Source organism: Podarcis vaucheri (assembly GCF_965113315.1).
Source record: "Podarcis vaucheri genome assembly, chromosome: 3".
NCBI lineage: Eukaryota > Metazoa > Chordata > Lepidosauria > Squamata > Lacertidae > Podarcis > Podarcis vaucheri.
In genome coordinates, this window is record NC_138761.1 from 88094375 (window position 1) to 88111917 (window position 17543).

Here is a 17543-nt window from a genome sequence, read left to right on the forward strand (position 1 = left end):
ACTAGACCAAGCTCTTTATCATAATATTGCTACATATTTAGCAGTATTTAACCAAATGTTATCTCTGAATACATTATTATTTGGAATAAACTAAAAACTGTCTCACAATTCATTGGAAACCAATCGTCCAGTATTTTTTCTTGTTTTTACTCCTTTTCATTTTAATCACTCTATGCACGGTAGAATATAATCATGTACATTGTAATAATACTCAAATTACTATTGTCTTCTCCCAGTATGGCAGTGCACAAAGGATACTGATCTGTTTGTGGTCTTCGAAAGTTCTCTGGTAGATTAGCTTCATAGAGTAGCCTTGCCTTGGTATTTCCCATCTCCTGCATGCACTAAAAGCAATAGCAAAAGAAAAAAGATGAACCATTTTAATTCTTATTGAACACACAGCCACTGAAGGCATAACCATTTGTACGTGAAAGTCATTACTATCAAGATCAATGGGACTTTTGAGTATTTATAGTTAGAAGTGGCCTGTAAATGTGTAACTATTCAAGCAACTACTTTTGTAGTCATTTTTCACAAGTATCATAATATTCAGGCTTTAGGCCTTTTCATGAAATCTTCTCATGGAATTATATTCTGCAAAAGCAACAGTGCTGACGTGCCTTGTATGCTTTCTGCAAGGTAAAACTTTCAAACACAACGAAAATCCTAAGGTATGACTCTTAACTGATTTCTTGCTATGTGTAGCAAAACCTTGTGGAAGTATTTCAGAGTTCTGCACTGTTACAAGGAGCAGTCAAGATTATTAAATGGAAGATTTTTTAAAAATCAGGCAAAAGAACCCTCATTTTGTCAGTTTCCCCCTTTTTTCCTTTGATAGCAGATAACTATTTTAAGCATAAGTAACATGTGCATAAGTTTTGTCTTGTTGGGATAAGGTTGCATAGTATTGCCTAAGCAATGCTAAATTCTATTGTAAGTTTTTGGCAGGGAGATATTATCAGACACTTTTAGTGTTGAGAAAAAAGTAATATCCCTATTGAAAATGTTTCCGCTACCATAAAATATCCTGCACACTGCTTTTATACCATAACATAAACTGCTTCTATATTTTTGATGTTGCAAGTACTGTATTTTTGACAATTTTGCTTAAACTGCCTTTTGATAATTAAATGTCACGTTTCTAAAAATTTATAGAATTCTACTTATGTGTATTAATGGACAAAATGATAGTTGACAGGAACAGGTCATCAGGCTAAGTGAAGTTATGTTTTTGTTGAAAAGCTGGATAATGTAACACAAGTGAAATGCTCCTGTAAACTGAAAATCCTTAAAGACTGTCGTCAGAAACATTGAAAAAATAGGGGCTATTTTGAGATAAGACAAAACAGGACTGATTTATCAAACATTCTTGTGACACCTTCCAAAAAGCAGGCCTCTCTTTTGGAGAATTGCCAGGGTGCATCTTGATTATCAAAACAACTGGGACGATACTCCCCCTTTCTTCAGCCTGAAAAACTGAAACTGATACTATTACCACCCTGATTATTAATGAGGGCAATATGAAGGTTCTCTCTGCCTTCAGTAAAAATCACCACTTCTTTTTTAAAAAATTGCAATTGGGATCATGTTCTGAATATGGAAGCAGCCCTAAGAAAAATGGGAGAAACTATGCCAAAATGGAACAGGCTCTGAATAAGTGAACAAAATAGAGGGCCAAAAGTTTCAGGGCATTATTCACTTTATTGGCTAGAAAGCTTTTAATACTGTTAGACTATGCAAGTTGCCACAATACAAGTTTGGCAGCACAAAGACAAGCCATTATTAGCATGGAACGTCAACCCATTTCATTACTCTTTTCACACAGAAAATGGTAGCTGTCATGTGGAAGCAGTTTCAAACAGCCTTCAATATGTAGTCTTGATATTTTAAGTAGATATGAATACTGAAATCCGCAAGAGAAGCAAACATAGTGGCTGCCACATAGTGTCCTCCTAACGAAAATGCCTCTAACTAAATAACAGTTGTTGGTCCTTTTTTTTTAAGGTAGGCAAGAATAATCCATTTTACCAATTAAGCTTGTGAAATAAACTTTCCAGAAGATTTCTGCTGCCCCCACTACAACTTTAGTTTTCTTTACCTGTATTTGTTCTGGTGTCCATTGGTCCAAGTTGACAGACTTGACCCTTGATATATGAACCCCCAGATTTCGATGAATTCCAGCGCATCTGATACAAATAAAGACACCTGTGTTCCAGGAAGCCCATCGTGGACCTATGGGAAATAACTGATATGAAAATATTGCAAGATCTGGCTATGTTTTAAAATAAGTTTTATTTCGGGCATATAAATGCAACTGTCGGCCTGCACAGTTTAAGACTATCATTCAGACAGTCCATTTGCACATATTACTGCATGTAGGCCTTTGCTTTTACTTCCCAGGCAGTGGCCCATTTGCATAGCATCACAAATTGCTTTTCCAACTCTAGGAAGATAATAATATCCATTGGATCAAAGTCTTCTACAGTTATAGTTCAGTGGTTGCCAATCCAGCACCCTTGGTTGCCATGGCACCTGTGAAGGTCTTCCATTGGTGCTTATTGGCAAGTGTCCCAGACTCTGAGCTTTCATTTTTTAAAATCTCTAGCCCTCTTAGAAAGAAAGATATTGAGACAAAATGGGCAGTTCCATTCATTCATTCATTTTATATACCACCCTTCACTGGAGGATCACAGGGCAGTTTACAATATAAAAGCACAAAAATACATACCATAATAACAAACACAAACAATAATCCCCCCTGCCACTAGTTTAAAAGGCCATAGATTGTTTAATTAGCCAAAGGCCTGTTGCCTAAAAACATGTAATGAAGGCGCCAGGCAAGCATCCCTGGGGAGAGCATTCCATAAGTGGGGAGTCACCACAGAAAAAGCCCATTCTCGTGTTGTCGCCCTCCAGGCCTCTTGCGGAGGGGACACGCGAAGGGCTCAAATTATTATTGCAGGGTCCAAGTTGGTTCATATGGGGAGAGGTGGTCCTTGGGGTATTGAGAATTGTGTGAAATGTGAGTGGTGTAGTACCCTATGGCTGTGTGGTAGGATGTGTAAGTGGAAATTATGGGAATGGTTGCTTGACCAAATCATTTTAGTGCTAGAAGGGGAAACAGGCAATCTGCAAAACATAAGGAATAGTCCCATGGTTACACCTACACTGACCTAAGATGACATGAATGTGGGGTGCCATAGGAAACTGATTCACATGATAAAACACAAGCATATGTGGCCCTTTTCTTACGTCACAGATTTAAATTCCATAATGGTCTCAACAAAGTTAAGTTGAACTCTTATTAACAAAAGATTTTTGTGTGTTTTTGAAAATTAAAGGAAGTTGCAATGGGATGATAACCCAAACATGACATGAATGTGGGGTGCCATAGGAAACTGATTCACATGATAAAACACAAGCACATGTGGCCCTTTTCTTACGTCACAGATTTAAATTCCATAATGGTCTCAACAAAGTTAAGTTGAACTCTTATTAACAAAAGATTTTTGTGTGTTTTTGAAAATTAAAGGAAGTTGCAATGGGATGATAACCCAAACAACAGATTTGTTGGGTAGAACTGCCTCAGGTAAAAGGCACATTCAAATGGTAGATCTTATTTATTTTATCTGTGAAATTTTCAGTGCTACTTCATGACAGAATAACACACACCAACTGTTTTCAAATGGCATTTTATCATTATTTATATTGCCCATCTGTATGTTTTGAATATAAGCCTGTGTATTAGACTACACATTTCATTTAAAAACAAGAACATCCTTCTAACTCATTTAACATTTACAACTAATGCACTCAATGATAAAATATGTTATCAGCACCACATGTGAAAATGCCCAAATGGCAAAAACAAATTTAAGGGTGACTTATGCCTTTACAAGTATCCAGCTAGCATCATAGCCAAACATTGGAGAGACCTGTCAGGAGTAAGCATGGACTAATGGTATCAAATAGTATGGCAAACAGCCTTATTAGAAAAACTAACTAATAAACTGAAACTGACATGGGGACAAATAGAAGATGCCTTCACCCCGGTATGGTTCCCCTTTATCACATACATAGCCCAACAAGTCAACAACAAGAATCTGTCGACAGCATATGTATCAATCTGGCTAACCTGATGCAAAAATCCACACACACACACACACACACACACACACACACAAATCTCACTACAACCAACCACACAGTAGGCCACCCCCAACCTCTCTCACCACCAAGGAAATGCAACAAGCAAATAGTAAGAGAACCCATAAAAGTGACGCTGTCACAAAACCCCACACAGTGTAAGTAGAAGAATAGAAGCAGAACCACCTGAGCCCACCCCACTCACCATTCCTCCTCCCCTCTTTTCTTCCCAACCTAATACAGTGGTACCTCGCAAGACGAATGCCTCGCAAGACAAAAAACTCGCTAGACGAAAGGTTTTTCCGTTTTCGATTTGCCTCGCAAGACGAATTTCCCTATGGCCTTTTTTCGCAAGACGAAAACGTCTCGCGACTTTGTTTCCTTTGTCTAAAAACAAAGACATGTTTTGTTTATAAAGTTAATTTATTTTCCCTTCAATTTTTGAACTGCTCTTTACAGTATGTGTGACTTTAAAGAGCAGTTAATAAACTGTTGTTGTACCAAATTTGGCTTTGTTTGGACTTTTTTTGACCATAGGAACGCATTAATTGATTTTCAATGCATTCCTATGGGATTTTGTGATTCGCAAGACGAAAAATTCACTAGACGACAAAACTTGCGGAACGAATTAATTTCGTCTTGCGGGGCACCACTGTACTACATGCAACACTAATGTCTCACAACAAATGAAACTGATCTGTAGAAACTTGAAAAAAGAGACAATGCACGTATTTTTGTAAACTAAGATAGATGGATGGATGGATAGATAGGTAGGTAGGTAGATATAGTATCCAGCTTCCTCATTTCCAAGGGTGCAAATGCTACTGCAGGGGAGAGAGGAAGATGAAGGAGAAAAGTCCCAGCAAATTTGTTATACCCCATAAGGACTTATAGCCTGCTGTGTCGCAGCTACTTCCAGAGAAGTCGTGATTTATATGAAAGACTGTCACAGCTGGTGGGCCACTCTCTTTTATTTAGTCTCAGCCTTTAGTATTTGGACTAGAAAAGATCCTAAGTAATGGCCATATTCTTTTTTGTTATGCTGGTACAGCAATAGAACACTCATAATGGAATCCCCCCCCCAAAAAAAATCTGTCAATGCACTTTGAGAGATTTTAGAACTCTTAAGTTTATACATTTATTTAAAGTAGGGGTGGCCAATGTGGTGCCCTCCAGATGTTATGTACAGCAACTCCCAATATCCCTGGCCATTGGTCATACTGTTGAGAGTTGGCAACATCTGCCAGTACACTGATTTAAAGCGTTTTCCTTGCAAGCTTTCAGCTAATAGGCTTCCAGAGCAGCTTAAAAACGGTCAATAACCAATGCGATAGTTCTTGCCAGCAGGCTCAAAATCTGAAAGACTCAAAAGAAAAAACAAGGATGGGTAAGGTGAAAGGAAAAGCAAAAACAAACACTTACAGTGATTGAAAAAAAGTTTGGCTGAGTGTGATTAGCTTTCTCCAAACTAACCATAAGATGTAACCAAGGTTTGTGCTACAGTTTACAGCTTGTAGTTTGTCTAGGAGAGCTCTAGGTTTGAAGACATTCTAAGACAAACTATGGTTTAGCTAAGTGTAGCAGCAGAATGACCAGGGAGGAACAAAGGAGCTGCAATTTCTCTCCAGAAGGCTGCACATTTATGCTAAGCCATGGTTGCAAACCATAATGTGCAAACCAGGCCATAGCTGGTCTTGGATCAAAGACAACGAAGTGGCCCTGCTTCCCATCTCACCCTTTGTTGTAGTCTGATGGATTGCCTGCTGCTATATTTTGCTCTGTTTCTGTTTCTGGTTGGATTTTTTTTGAGCTGTTTTTTCTGCTATGAGTTGGAATCAATTTATAATACAGTGGTGCCCCGCAAGACGAATGCCTCGCAAGACGAAAAACCCGCTAGACGAAAGGGTTTTCCGTTTTTCGATGCGCTTCGCAAAACGAATTTCCCTATGGGCTTGCTTCGCAAGACGAAAACGTCTTGCGAGTCTTGCAATTTATTTTGCTCCCCCCTTTTTCTAAGCCGCTAATAGCCTTTTAGCCGCTACTCCGCTAAGCCTTTAATAGCCGCTAAACTGCTAATAGCGCTAATCCGCTAAGAGGGTTGCTTTGCAAGACGAAAAAACCGCTAGACGAAGAGACTCGCGGAATGGATTATTTTCGTCTTGCGAGGCACCACTGTAGCTTAATATTAGCTTGAGCTTTGTTCACCAATATCAAGAGACTGGCAGAAAGATTCAGTTTTATATCATTTTATCATTTGCAGCTTTAAAATTTTGTAATTGGTGTTTTTGTCCTGATATGGTCATTGATCGTCATAAAATGACTTGCATTTGCACTGTTAAGAGTACCTCTGAAGCCTACCAAAAGGTCTGAAACTCATAGTGAGCACATCTGTGGTAAGTCCAAAATTGCATGTTCATGGGTTTAATGAGGGGAGGGGGGAGAATTATTAAGTGGGAAAGGTAGCCACAGAAGCCACTTTCCCATGTCATTTGTTTTATACGTATTGGATGAAAGAGAAAGTACCAGCTCAATCATTATATCATAAAGGATCAGACATTCTGAAAAAAAGCTTCAAAGAAGGGATTCTGGGTCATGATATGGTTGCCCAGGAATAATTATACTCTGATTTGCATGAGTGTATTATATTCATACTTCTCAAAAGTCATTGTGGTTTCTGCAGTGAGCTATTTAATGGAGAACTAACATCAGAACAAACAATATGCTTTCACTGCACAGCCCAACATCTTTGACAACTAAGTCAAAGATGGCTTTGACATTTATTCCAGCCATCCCTCAGTATGTGCATATATGATCAAAACTATTGAGAGTTTAGATATCATTGCTCCAGTCTACATATGCTAATCTATTTTGAAAATATCCTCTCTTCCAGAGTGGATGCTACAGCTATCTCCCATGGGTCTCACTTTTTACCTTTCCTCACAACTTCAGCATAACAAGCAGTACTTCAAACATCTGTTTGTCTTTTTTTGCAGTAATCATCTATGCAATTATGGGGAGCACATCAACTAAGAAAGCAGAGGAAAAGCTTAGTCTTATTTTGATACAAAGCCACAGCCAACCATCTGTCAATGTTTCTAAAGACACACAGCTGGAGAATAATGCAACATAAGATATACTCACTTCCTTAAAAAATGGTAATCCTGCTCTCTGCCATATTTGAGTTTTTCATATATTAAGGACAACAGCTATGTCTTGAACCTCATTTTTCAGAATACTGACTATATTTTAAATCAGCAGGTCCACTTTCTATAGTATGGCTGAAAATCAGAGTCTACAAAGTTCATTTTTCACATTCTCCCAACATATATAAACTGATACACTTCCTGAATTTCTCATAAACATCGGTACCAAATTTCTATTTGATTCTTGTTGTAAACTTCACCCTTACAACACTGAGGGCTTTTTTCAGCTGGAACATTTCAATAGGTTGTTTTATTCATTAGATGAAATCCATAACGGTATGCATCTTTCTTTGTATGCTATTTAGGAACATAGAAAGCTGCCTTATACCAATTCAGGCCATTGACCAGTATTGTCCACACTGACGAGCATCAACTCTCCAGCATTTCAGATAGGGGACATGCCCAGTCCTACCTGGAAAGGCCAGTATTCAGATCTGGGACTCAAAAAGCAGGTGCTCTACCAATGTGCTATGGATGCTCTGCCACTACTTACTATATCTCTTCCAATAAAGGATACAGGTTAAAAAGATTTCTTAGCATTTGCCTATCCCAGTAGTCCTATAGCTCTTATGCTCTTCATTACAGCCAGTTTTATCTGGTATTCTAATAATTCCAAAATACAGTACTGTTCAACAGGAAGCAAACTAAATGCTTACCGACAATTTTCACTTGTTTGGATTAACAGCTCCACCTAGTGGCACTGTTAATTTATCCATGCAGAGAACAAGCAAACCTGCCCTTAATTCTTGGAAAATGTAAATCTATAATCAGTTTACTTTCTTGGTGAAAAAGACTAAACATAATGCCCCAGTTTTAGATGCACAAAATTATCAAGTTCCTATGGAACAATTCCATTAGTCATCTGCATGTTAATCTTGTAGAGCTAAAAAATGCATCAATTTTGATATATTTTGATTTTCAGGGGTAAAGCAGGATACAATGAGGTCTCTTATAATCATTTTCCAAAAGCTGCTGTCTTTATGAAGACATGGTTATTTACCTGCCGAATGAGTAAGTCTAGCAATAAACCAGATTCACACAAATAATTATATTGTCAGACATGATTTAAACAATATCAAAGGTACCCCTTCAATTTGCATTCATAATAACTTGTCTGACCCATTTCTATAGAGAGAAGGGATGTGTGTATAACATCCATTACATGTATTCTTGCCGGGAGCCTTTCTTAATTTTCTTGCCTTGCTCTATAGGTAAGACAAGAATTTTCTACAGTGATACAAATGAAAATATACGCTAAATCAGATTATACACTAGAAGTAATGATAGAGCATCTATGGAATTCTACATGGCAGGAATCACAACTATGACAAAAACTGGAGATATTTGTTGCTTAAACAAAGAGGATATAGCCCTGGCAGAATACACTTGCTGATGCTAATCTAATATAGCTGCAGGCATAAATGAGAACTGCAAAATTAAATCAGGGAACTAAAGTAAAATTTAAAGGCAACAAATTATTCAGAAAACTAGGCATGTACTTGCATATGTGCACACAGACACACTGTTCTTGATCTAATATTGGAGCAAAGTAACTGACAAACAGGTTGAGGGTCAAGTAAGTTGTGAGATCAGGAGGTCTGAGAGCATATCTCCTTTCGTTTCGTTAAACTATTAACAGTGGAGGAGGAAGGCAATCCCATCAGTACTATGTCATTGGGGAAAAGGGGTGTATCCTTTTCTTCACCCTCTTGTTTTCCAACTGAAAATTATGTACTCAAAACTATTTGCCTCATGGGGGGGGAATGTACATATAGCTGTGGGATTCCCACCCCCCACGGGCTAAAAAGAAGCTGAAGGTAAACAGTTTTCCCTAAGAAAATGGCACAGAATGAAAGGTTAAATATTCTTCTCCCTGTGGCTGTTATTAAACTATTTTTAAAAGTAAGAGTTCTGATCATGGATCTCTAGATGCTATATCCAGTTGTGCTGCAAGTTTCTTCAACACCTGAATCAACTATATGTATACACAAATTAGGTGAACAGTGAAAGTAAAATGCTTAAATTAATCTAGCACTCAGTATCTTAAGCAACACAATTTTTCAAAACCTGAGGTGCTCTTCTAATACAGTAGCTTCCAAACTCTTTTTCTCATGCACAACTTGAAAAATGCTGATTGTCTTGGCAGACTGTTAAAGGTTTTTTATGCCTGTTTTAGCAACTGCAATGCAACACAGTTTTGATTGATTTGATTGATTATATTTCTATGCCACTTTTCATTCCAAGTGAATCCCAAAGTAGCTTGCAAACAATAAATAATAATAAGAAAGAACATAAAAGAACATCACAAGTACAGCATAAATCTTATAGAATAATTAAAAAATTAATCAGTGAAACAATTGAAATCTATAAAACATCGTTAAGAAATCAACAATTAAAAATAAGCTAAAAAAGCAAAGTCATATTATGATTAACAAATCAATACAGCATTTATAATTTATAAAATATTAACATTAACAAAATAGCAACCAAAAATAAACTAACACTCTATTCAGCTCATTAAAATACACATACACATACTGCCTGTGGGAGGAACTCCCTTCTGAAGTTTCCTTGGGCTGGAGGATGGGGCAAGGGAGGTGGGAAAAGACATTACCTACTTGCCAGCAGAGTCTCTCATACCTCATCCGTGCTAGATACTGCATGGTTTTACTTGTATTTTATTGCTTCTTCTATTTCTTCACAGAATTAAAATTTTTATGCAATAAAATACAACACAAGAAATAAAAGCAATAAAGGAAGCAATAAAATACAATTAAAAATCAGTATGAATAGAATCAGATTTGGAGAGGACCCCATGGATCATCTAGTCCAACCCCCTGCAGTGCAGGAATATGCACCCATACAGGGATCAAACCTGTGACCTTGGTGTTATAAGCACCACGCTCCCCAACTGAGCTAATATTTAATATAATGAACATGCAGTCTCCTTGTACAGTGGTACCTTGGTTCTCAAATGGCTTAGTTGTCGAACAAATCGGCTCCCGAACACCGCAAACCGGAAAATATTCCAGTTTGCTTGAGTATAGGAAGCTCCTGCAGCCAATCGGAAGCCGCACCTTGGTTTTTGAACGGTTTCGGGAGTCAAATGGACTCCTGGAACGGATTAAGTTTGAGAACCAAGGTACCACTGAATTCCACCAAAAATCCACAGACCACCTAAATGAAGCTCACAGACCACGGATGGTCCACAGGCAAGTTTTGAAAACTTCTAATTAAAGGGACCTGTTCCTACAGAAAAAAAGTCAACTGACACCCATCTGTTCAGTTGTAGCAAGAATCAGCTGACTGTTCACACAATCTACAAGTCATCTCCCAGAATTTTTTTTATATTCCAGTATTCCAGTAACTGAGAGCAAGGGTTTGAGTATACACTTATCAGTAACTGAAGTTTAGAGTTAAGGGAAGCCTGGATGACAAGACCTATGACACCTGTCTGAAACATAATGCGTCCTGGAATAGAGCTTTTTTGGGAGGAGGGGCAAAGTTGTTGAGCTTTTTTCCTGCAAAATCTCCAAAAAATATATATGAAATTCTTACCTATTTTTTAGGAATGTCGCCAAAGAATCAACACTTCCGATATGGGCTGCCATATGCCCAGGTTTTCCCAGACATTTTTGCTGCTTTTCAAAAATTGCGCCTGGACACTATTTTCGGAGGACAAATCGCAGCTATGTCCAGGAAATTTTGGACATATGGCAGATCCTATTCTCAATTTTGATGACCACTGTGCATACAGGGTTACCTCTGGTTACGAACTTAATTCATTCTGGAGGTCCATTCTTAACCTGAAACCGTTCTTAACCTGAGGTACCACTTTAGCTAATGGGGCCTCCAGCTGCTGCCGGTGTGCAATTTCTGTTCTCATCCTGAGGTAAAGTTCTTAACCCAAGGTTAGCAGAGTCTATAATCTGAAGTGTTTGTAACCCGAGGTACCACTGTAGTCCCGTTATTCTAACTCCATAGATTATTCCTCTCACCCTAGATTAGCTGTACAGAGATTACCTCGCTAGATCAGATTAAACATTCAACAGGAAGAGATAAAGAGATCACCTTCCGTTTGAAAAGGGTGAATGCAGAAGAATGATGCAAGCATTTACAAGGCATTATAATGAAATAATGGCCTTGCAACCAGTGTCTTCATATTAATGATGTTGAATTTAATGTTGCACAAAATTAGAAATATTTTCAATTTGTAAACCAAGTAAGATGATTTATACTGTGACAGTTACAGACCAGCTGATAAATCCTTGTCTGAGCCACAAAGTATAGAAACAAAATCATGTGGGACAGTCTACAGAAACTGAAGTGCTAGATTTTATGCCACGGTTCTCTTGCCACTTGTAAAACAAAACAATGTAGTTGAAATACACACTTCTATTTAATTTTAAAGGATCCATTGTGGGCATGTGGATGGGCATGTGCTTACTAAATTTGTTCCTCCATGTAGTAGATCTTTTTGCCAGAGGAGGGCATAAGAGAAGTGCCATTTCATTTTCTTTAACATAATGATGCTTAAATGAGCATCACTATGAAAGCTACTTTTTAAAGCTACTTTTAAAATCCAGTCACCAAGAAACATCATTATGGATTAGGTACAGGCAGATTAGCCAAACTGAACTTTGTTTAAAGTAGAGGCTCTGCATCTGTATGATGGTCCCTACTGCAGGGATGCTTTTCTTCCAGTTCTGATACAACTGTCCAACAGGACCACTCTTGTCTTAAAACTTATATTCTCCCTTCTAACTTTCCTTATCTCTGTGAGCTCAATTTGAGAACCTATTGATAGGAAGATCCCTTCCCTTTGGGGTATCTTTCCAGGGGTAGCTGCCTAAACCACTGAGGGAAGCATTTCACTTAAAGCACCTATAATCACATCCTTGATATGATAAATTATAGCCCCTGGCAATTCTACATCTACTGAAAGTTCAGGGGTGAGTGTCATTATCATTTTGTTAGCGCTTCCTTTCAATAAAAGAAATGGATTTCTTGGATTGTATGGGTAGCGATCTCATGTTTTTCTCTTTTAATCCTTCCTCCCTACCCATTTTTCCTCTCCTGATTCAGGATTCAGCTAAGGAGAGCCACACACAGCACTAGTACACGCATGAGTTACTAGAACAGAAGCATGGACTTGGACTGGAGCAATATTCAAGTACATACCCCATCAAAAATAATTGATGCAAGTTTTCATTTTTATTTCCAGTTCTTTGTGACCCATACATATCAAAGAAGTGTAACAAAGGATTAATACAGTGGTGCCTCGCAAGACGAAATTAATCCGTTCCGCGAGTCTCTTCGTCTTGCGGTTTTTTCGTCTTGCAAAGCACGGCTATTAGCGGCTTAGCGGCTATTAGCGGCTTTAAGAAAAAGGAAACAAACTCGCAATACGTTTCGTCTTGCGAAGCAAGCCCATAGGGAAATTCGTATTGCGGAACGACTCAAAAAACAGAAAACTCTTTCGTCTTGCGCGTTTTTCGTCTTGCGCGTTTTTCGTCTTGCGAGGTACCACTGTATAGTAACACAGAAATACAGAAAAGATACGGGGGGGGGGGGGAATAAACCAATACTAAAACCAGCAGAAAACAGAATGTCTTATTAAAACATGAAAAGCTTGGCCAAAATGACCTGGTGGGACTAATTAGGCCTGTGGGATGGTGATTCCCCACCCTTTATTATTATTATTTATTACATTTATATACTGCCCTTCATCCAAAGATCTCAGTGTGGTTCACAAGTTAAACCATAACAGACATGTTCAGCCAGTTGTTCCTCAATTCATAAGCAAATTCATGCTCAGCTACAGTTGTGAGTTGACTACAGAATCGCATGAATCTTATCTTCTTCACCTCCTTCAGATGCCCAAATCCTTACCCCTCCTACATGGTTTTAATGTATATTTATTCAGAAAATGAGATCAACCAGGAGTGCTACTAGTTGTCTCCCATGTTACAGAGACTCAACTGTCCTCAATGAGAAATCAGGAGTTTCATGTTGTTAGTCTCATGCTGTGGAAGATTTCTAAAAAGATTCAGTAGTCACCCTTGTGTTTAAGTTTTAGGTGTCTATTTTTTATGCCAAAGGCATTTGCAGGTGTTTAATTTTTAATTTTTTGATTAGTCAGATATTTTAATGATTGATCTGTATTGTTTTGATTGTGTTTTTTGTTTTAACATTGTATACCACTCTGATATTTTGATATGGTGGTATAGAAATACTTTTAAGAAATATGTAAAATTTATATGACATATTTCAGTCAATAAAAAGGATCCTCAAAGCACCCCACATATAAACAAGATAAAATACAAGCCAATTTAAATGCAATTTTTAAAATCATGTAAAGTTTGACTGCCACCACACTTGGCATGCTCTTCAAATGAGCCAAGAATATGCACTCTATAATAAACAAAATTTAAAATCTGCACTAAATCAATGTTTATTGTGTTTGTAGTCTACAAACCAATTACACAAAATTTGGAGAATTAATCACAGCATGCATACTTTAAGTAATTCAGATAATTTGCTATAAATTTAAAGTGAATCAACATATATTCAACTTGCTGTGCATTTTAATAGTACTAGCCAGAAAATTTCTCCTGTATCTTAAGTCCTGGTATGCTCAAATAGGAAACTGACAAAAAAAGGAAAGAAATCCTGCGTAAGATTCAAGCAATGAGCTAATGGGTACTTCACAGTAGTCATATAGTACAACAAAACTATACAGCAAAGGAGTGGAAAACTCAAATCTGCTGCCTGCTGGTGTTAAGAGTGAGGGTCTGAGTTGTGACAGTATTTATGACTGAAAGTAATAAACTACAGCTTACATACAAGGTACTGAGCTACCATATGGGTTTCCAATATTTTGTATTTTAAAGGATGACCTTTATTTTGTAATATACAATGGCTTGTTTTATTCCTACTTCCATAAAGTATAATTATTACCTCTTACTGCAATGCCATAGTTCCAAATTGCCTTTTATTTTCTGATCCTATTAACAGCATGTCGGCTTATAAGCAGCAAGTAACAGGGAGTCATAACAAAAGGCTACTTAGTTGTACAACTGAAATGAACAATAAGAGTAAAGTGGCACCTTAAAGACCGACAGATTTATTGTGACATAAGCCTTCATGGACTAGTAGGCACTTTAGATGCATTAAATGCAATTCTCTGTTGACAAATACTTAAAGAAACTGTAAACAATGGGGGCCAAAATACCATGAAATGCAAGAGGTACAGTGTGTGACATTTCTATACGAAGGACAAATGTGTACAAGACAAGGACGGTGATCTTTCACAATAGCAGTAATCAGCAATCACACTTTCTGCCTCGCTTTTCTATGTTAAAAATTAACACTTGCAACAGGAGAAAAGTTTTACATTTTGACTTAGTACTAAACAAATAACTTGCTGGTAAATTGTAGTTCAGCAATTTTTAAAATTCAAGTTGTCCTTTGAAGTTTTCTTGTTGCTCAATTATGACTTTCAAATGAATTGTGCTGCAATCAGTGATGTGGGGCAGCATTTTTTTTTAATGGATTTCACTCCCAAGACCTGGGAATTCTAGTGGAACACCACATTTAAAGCAAATTCCTTTTAAGGGAACTTCTTTCAGTACATTTTCAAAGGCACTTTGATGTTTTCTGCTGTGGTTGTATCCAGTTGTCCTCAAACTGAAAGGCTCCTAATACTGCAGAAGGAACTGAGGTCCAGCAGAAGCTCCTGTTGGAGGAAGATGGGAAAAGAGGCATTTTCTCATCTTGCCCCCAATGCCACCCACATTGTTCTAAATGGTCCCGTAACCCTCTAGTCTAGAACATTCTTTGGGAAGCATGGTTGGGGCTGCAGGGAGAAATAAATGAAAACTGCCTTCCCTCTTCCTCCAGAAGGGAAGTCCCATGGGTGCAATCGTCTGGATCTCCTAGCAAATGAGTTGTTTTTTTCTTCCTCAAGTATAAAACTGAAGATAGAATTAACTATTTCACTATAAAAACCTGGACTCTTTTTAGCCACTTGACTAGTCAGTTAGGTTGATTGTCCCCATATCATACAACAGCAGTATTCTAGCGCTGATGCACTTAGATAATAATCCAGGTTATTGTTTAAATTTTTAAGTCAAGTACACATTATATCTTTTCATCTCTACTATTACTATATGCCTCCCCTTTGTAAATTCCCGGGAAAGGCGTGGTAAGCCCTCTGCCACTGCAGGGAAGTGCAGCGCACCCTCCGCTGCTGCAGGGAGGTATGCGGGACTCTCTGCCCCTGCGGACAAGCCCAGCTAGGCTCTCCGCCCCCTTTACTTAAAAAAAAAATACCAACAACAATACTGCATAAATTTTGAATAACCATTGTATCTTTATTGCTTCTTCAACTAACACCCCCCCAACACCCTGCATACAGGCAGCGACTGTTTTAGGTGCATTCAATATGTGTACATCGCCCAAACCCAGAAGTGATCCAAAAACGTCACAAAAAAGGGACGGAACTGGATGTTCACAGGCCTTTTCGGTTGTGTTTCAAGTATAAGCGATTTCACTTATACGTACAGTGCCTTGGGACATAAACCATGCATAAATGGTGCGGAGTTCTGGTACATGATTGTTTCCATTTGTTTCTACTACAGTGCACTCATTAGCCATGCTCCCATGCAACACAGTATCATATTTAGTGGGATGAAGGAAGGTTCTACCATGGGTACTGGATTCATGTACATCCTCCCTCTGCAGGAAAGGCAGTATTAAGAATTCAGATATAAATTGTGCCCACTGCCCAGAGATTCCCCACCACTAATTCCCCTTTAGGTTTAAAGTAGTGGTTCCCAAACCATTTTCCCCATGGACCAATTGAACATTGTTGAAGGGCTTGGTAGGGTCTTAGTAGACCATTTAATGGGTTTTCTGCCTGGTGTAGCAATTGTAATGCACTATGCAAGATGCTGTATGTTTTTTAATTTCAAAGGTGGCAACAACTGCAGGTATGGGAGTGGAGATGGCAGATATCCTGAATTAAATTAAACTAGGTCATTACAACCCAAAGGAGTTTTATTTATTTGATGCACACACCTCAGCACACAATGACAGCAATAACAACAGCAAAAACCCCCACAAAACCACACCATACAAGACCAGATATAATTAGCCTCACAGTACCCTCTCCAGACAGCGCACCACAGCATAGTAACACCCTTTTAAAGTCAAGGTTAGCATTTTACTACTTTGATATTATTATAGAAATGATAATGCTACTGTCAGGGTTACTTCCAGATCCGAGCTCACAGAGGATCACGCTAGCCAGCGGTCGTTAAATAAAAGTCTTTATTGAGTTACAGTCTCCATTCTCGAGCTGCTGCGTGCAACCCTACGTCTTATGCTTAGATCGGCGAAGCTCCGTCTGAGTCTCCGCCCCTTGCGCACCAACTTAATATCCTAGCCCTGCTCCACCTTTTCCGCCTGACAGTTCTCCTCTGGGTCCCTCTGCCCCCCTGGGTCTCTTCCTTCCGGGATTCTTCTGACGCTGACCCCCCGGACCCTTCTGTCTCCTTGCGCCGGGCTTTAGGACCTGGCTCCCTTTCCGGGCTGCCTACTGCGCCACCTTCCTGTGCATTTGAACTTGGCGCGCGCGCCCAACCTTCCACTTTCCGTCTAACCGTCACTTCGCTCCCCGATGAAGGTGTGGCCACTCCTGACTCGTGCCCTCCCTCCTGTTGCGAGCTGCCAGCGCTTGCTCCCTGGCGCTCTTCCTCTTTCCTACTCTCTGGCGGTGACGTTGGTCCCGATCTCCAACTGCTCCCCTCTGAGTCCCCTCTGGCTCTTTCTTCCTGGGGTGTCCCCCTAGTCTCCCCCCTTGCCCTGGCCACTGGTGCTCCTTTTTGTGAATCTTCTGATTCACTGGAAAGGCTCGGAGATCTCGGGTCGTCGTCATCACTCATCCTTTCGTCTGCCTCCTCCCCCTCGCTCTCTGTTTCCTCCCTTGCCCTCGCCTCTGCTCCTGAACCCCTGACAGCTACTAACATTTTTGAGGGGTGTGAATGGTAGGGTTCCCCCCCCCCCACAATATGGAGGGTGATGGGATGTAGAAAAGAAGGTGGGAGGAAGGGAAGATGGAGAATTACAAAGAGGTTCCCACATCAGATCTACAGTAAAGATGGATCTCATTTGGGGGAGAAAGAGAGGTTG

General features: G+C 39.1%; 1 protein-coding gene across 3 annotated transcripts in view; it reads right to left on the reverse strand.

Annotated features, from left to right (window-relative positions):
- Positions 1-17543, reverse strand: part of SMAP1 (small ArfGAP 1) — a 66437-nt gene that overhangs the window by 36593 nt on the left and 12301 nt on the right. For all 3 annotated transcript variants that reach the window (XM_082218333.1, XM_082218331.1, XM_082218332.1), the window contains exons 2-3: positions 2099-2232; positions 259-344 (exon numbers count right to left, since the gene is read on the reverse strand). In XM_082218333.1, coding sequence (XP_082074459.1) covers positions 259-341 — 83 coding nt within the window. In that variant the 5' untranslated portion in view covers positions 342-344; positions 2099-2232. The remainder of the gene's footprint in view (positions 1-258; positions 345-2098; positions 2233-17543) is intronic.